Below are 2,558 nucleotides of genomic sequence, written 5' to 3'. Positions count from 1 at the left end.
AGTTCTAGTTCAGTTCTAGTTCAGTTCTAGTTCAGTTCTAGTTCAGTTCTAGTTCAGTTCTAGTTCAGTTCTAGTTCAGTTCTAGTTCAGTTCTAGTTCAGTTCTTCACATCAACACATCTTCTCAAGACTTACAATTTTGCTCCACAACTAAGGACCTGTTACAGCTGGAAGATCGATTTATTGCAATTCAATATTAGCCCGCACTCTGTTATAGAAAAAGAAGCATTTGCCGATTTAAGACCGTTATCGTGCAAATAATATTTTTAATTTTAAGCTTTTTTTAAAAGTCAACTACTTTCGACAACATCTGCTGAAATTCTAAGTTATAGTGTGACTAAAATAGAAATAAATGTCTTCATATACAAACTAAAAACCCTCTGATATTTCAATGCACATTAAGAATTTGTTTATTTGGCAGAATTACTTTAATCCTCCTTGGTATGTTATACATAAGCTGTTAAATATATTTCAAAGAATGTGACAGAAAAACATCTTGTAAGAAAATTCTATAAAAACCCTCTTAAGAAACCGCACAAACTGTTAGTCGGTCTTAAAGAGGACTAAAGAAAAGTACTAAAGGTGAAGATAATTAATTATAAAAAAAAGATGAAGAAAAAATAGCTGAAAATAAAACAAATTGTGAAGCTGCTTTTAAAAATGCTTTTAAAAATTTTGAAAAGATCTCCTATAATGGGACCAGAGCCCTATACCAACTATTTCAATGGGTAAAGAAAACAGAAATTGGATTTTTTAAGATATGCAACATATTTTTAAAAATTTCTTTATATTTTTAAAAGCTCGACACACTCTTTAACTTCCCCTATGGCCCAGCCAAATCTGGGCTGGAATTATCCCATGGAATATCAACATTTAGTGCATCAGCATTGGCGCTCCTTTCCGGTACCCGAAATTTATTATCAAGCATTTTTATTTATTGCCTTTGTCGTCATGTTATTTTGTTCACTATTTGGCAATGGTTTAGTTTTATGGTTATTTTCAACGTAAGTTTAAAACTAACGATGTTAAACGTTGTTTAACTTGTGGATTTTCCTTTTCAGATCAAAGAATTTAAAGACCCCCTCGAATATGCTGATAATAAATTTAGCAGTTTTCGATTTGACCATGGCTGCAAACATGCCTCACTATCTGATTAATGCCTCATTGGGTTATTTTCATGGTGGGGATTTGGGCTGTGATATTTATGCGGCATTTGGTAGTATTTCGGGTATTGGAGCGGCGATAACTAATGCATTTATAGCCTACGATAGATATAGGTAAGGGAAATTGATTTCTATGGATTATTACTTTTAGCGTTTTTCTTTTTAGAACTATTTCCAATCCCATTGATGGCCGCTTAAATTATACACAAATCGCCATTTTGATTATTTTGACTTGGTTATGGACCATACCATTTACTGCCTTACCTACCTTTCATATTTGGGGACATTTTATACCAGGTAAATAGGAGTGTCCTCTCAAGACAGTTTCTTTAAAATAGTGTCTTCTGAAGAGAGTGAAAAAAGTTCTTTCGAACTAGTTTCTTATGAAGACAGTTTTCTTCGGTCAACTGTATTCCAAATGTTGAGACAAGTGTATCAGCAGTTTTAAAAGTCTTTCTTCAACTCTTTCATTCCAGAGGGCTTTCTCACCAGCTGCTCCTTTGACTATCTCACCGATGACGATGAGACTCGCTATTTTGTACGCTGCATGTTCGTTTGGGCCTACTGCATACCCATGGTTATTATCTGTGTCTATTATACGAAATTATTTTTTCATGTTCGCGATCATGAGAAAATGCTTGCCGATCAGGCCAAGAAAATGAATCTCAAATCACTCTCAGCAAATCAAAATACGGCAGCAATGAGTGTAGAGCTACGTATAGCTAAAGCAGCCATGACTATATATTTATTATATATTTTCTCTTGGACTCCCTATGCTACTGTATCGCTATTGGGTACCTACGGTTATCGCCATTTAATATCGCCCTTTGCCTCTATGATACCTTGTTGTTGTGCGAAATTAGTTTCATGCATAGATCCATGGGTCTATGCGGCCAGTCATCCGAAATATAGAGCAGAATTAGAGAAACGTTTACCCTGGTTAGGTATAAGGGAGAGAAATTCGGCGGCTTCGTCGAGTGGCGGTGGTGATAATTTAGATTGTGAAACTAGTACGGTATCGGCTATGAATTGAAAAAATTACATGTTTATAATAAAGAGTTTTCTGAAGAGTGTTTTCTTTGGAAAACTCTTTTCTGAAGTCAACTTTATTGAAAAAAGTCTTTTTTTAAAGGATTTTCTTTAGAAAATTGATTTCGCTAAACAGATTTAAGAAATATGTCTACGTTTTCGTTAGAAATTCTCCTTTGAAAGTAGTTTTATAAAACAAAGTGTCTTCCCAAGGGGATTTTCTTCAAATTCGTGTCTTCGCTAAACAGATGGAAATATGACATTAAAAAACAGTTTTCTTTAGAAAAATATATCTAGATTCTAGAATAAGAATAAGAAATGTGTTATTTAATAGTGATAAAAAAGATTTCCTAGGTAATCTAGATTT

At 33.8% G+C, this 2,558-nt stretch overlaps 1 protein-coding gene across 1 annotated transcript; it reads left to right on the top strand.

Annotated features, from left to right (window-relative positions):
• The first annotated feature begins 566 nt into the window (after positions 1-566).
• Positions 567-2,552, top strand: LOC111686787 (opsin Rh5). The gene is made up of 5 exons (XM_023449169.2): positions 567-727; positions 800-1,003; positions 1,061-1,276; positions 1,329-1,459; positions 1,639-2,552. Exons 1-5 carry the CDS (start codon positions 660-662, stop codon positions 2,193-2,195), a joined length of 1,176 nt encoding a protein of 391 aa, XP_023304937.2. The 5' UTR covers positions 567-659; the 3' UTR covers positions 2,196-2,552.
• Positions 2,553-2,558: the final 6 nt, after the last annotated feature.

This window comes from Lucilia cuprina, chromosome 2, assembly GCF_022045245.1.
Source record: "Lucilia cuprina isolate Lc7/37 chromosome 2, ASM2204524v1, whole genome shotgun sequence".
Classification (NCBI taxonomy): domain Eukaryota; kingdom Metazoa; phylum Arthropoda; class Insecta; order Diptera; family Calliphoridae; genus Lucilia; species Lucilia cuprina.
The sequence above is the reverse complement of the archived record's forward strand: the minus strand, read 5'-3'. Positions and strand labels throughout refer to the sequence as shown.

What these genes read in the sequence shown, in the direction of transcription:
- LOC111686787 (XM_023449169.2), top strand. Translation starts at nt 660, where the DNA reads ATGCTTTTAAAAATTTTGAAAAGATCTCCTATAATGGGACCAGAGCCC. An exon ending in TATACCAACTATTTCAATGG is followed by an intron (nt 728 to 799) that starts GTAAAGAAAACA and finishes TATTTTTAAAAG; the next exon opens with CTCGACACACTCTTTAACTT. An exon ending in TTGGGGACATTTTATACCAG is followed by an intron (nt 1,460 to 1,638) that starts GTAAATAGGAGT and finishes CTTTCATTCCAG; the next exon opens with AGGGCTTTCTCACCAGCTGC.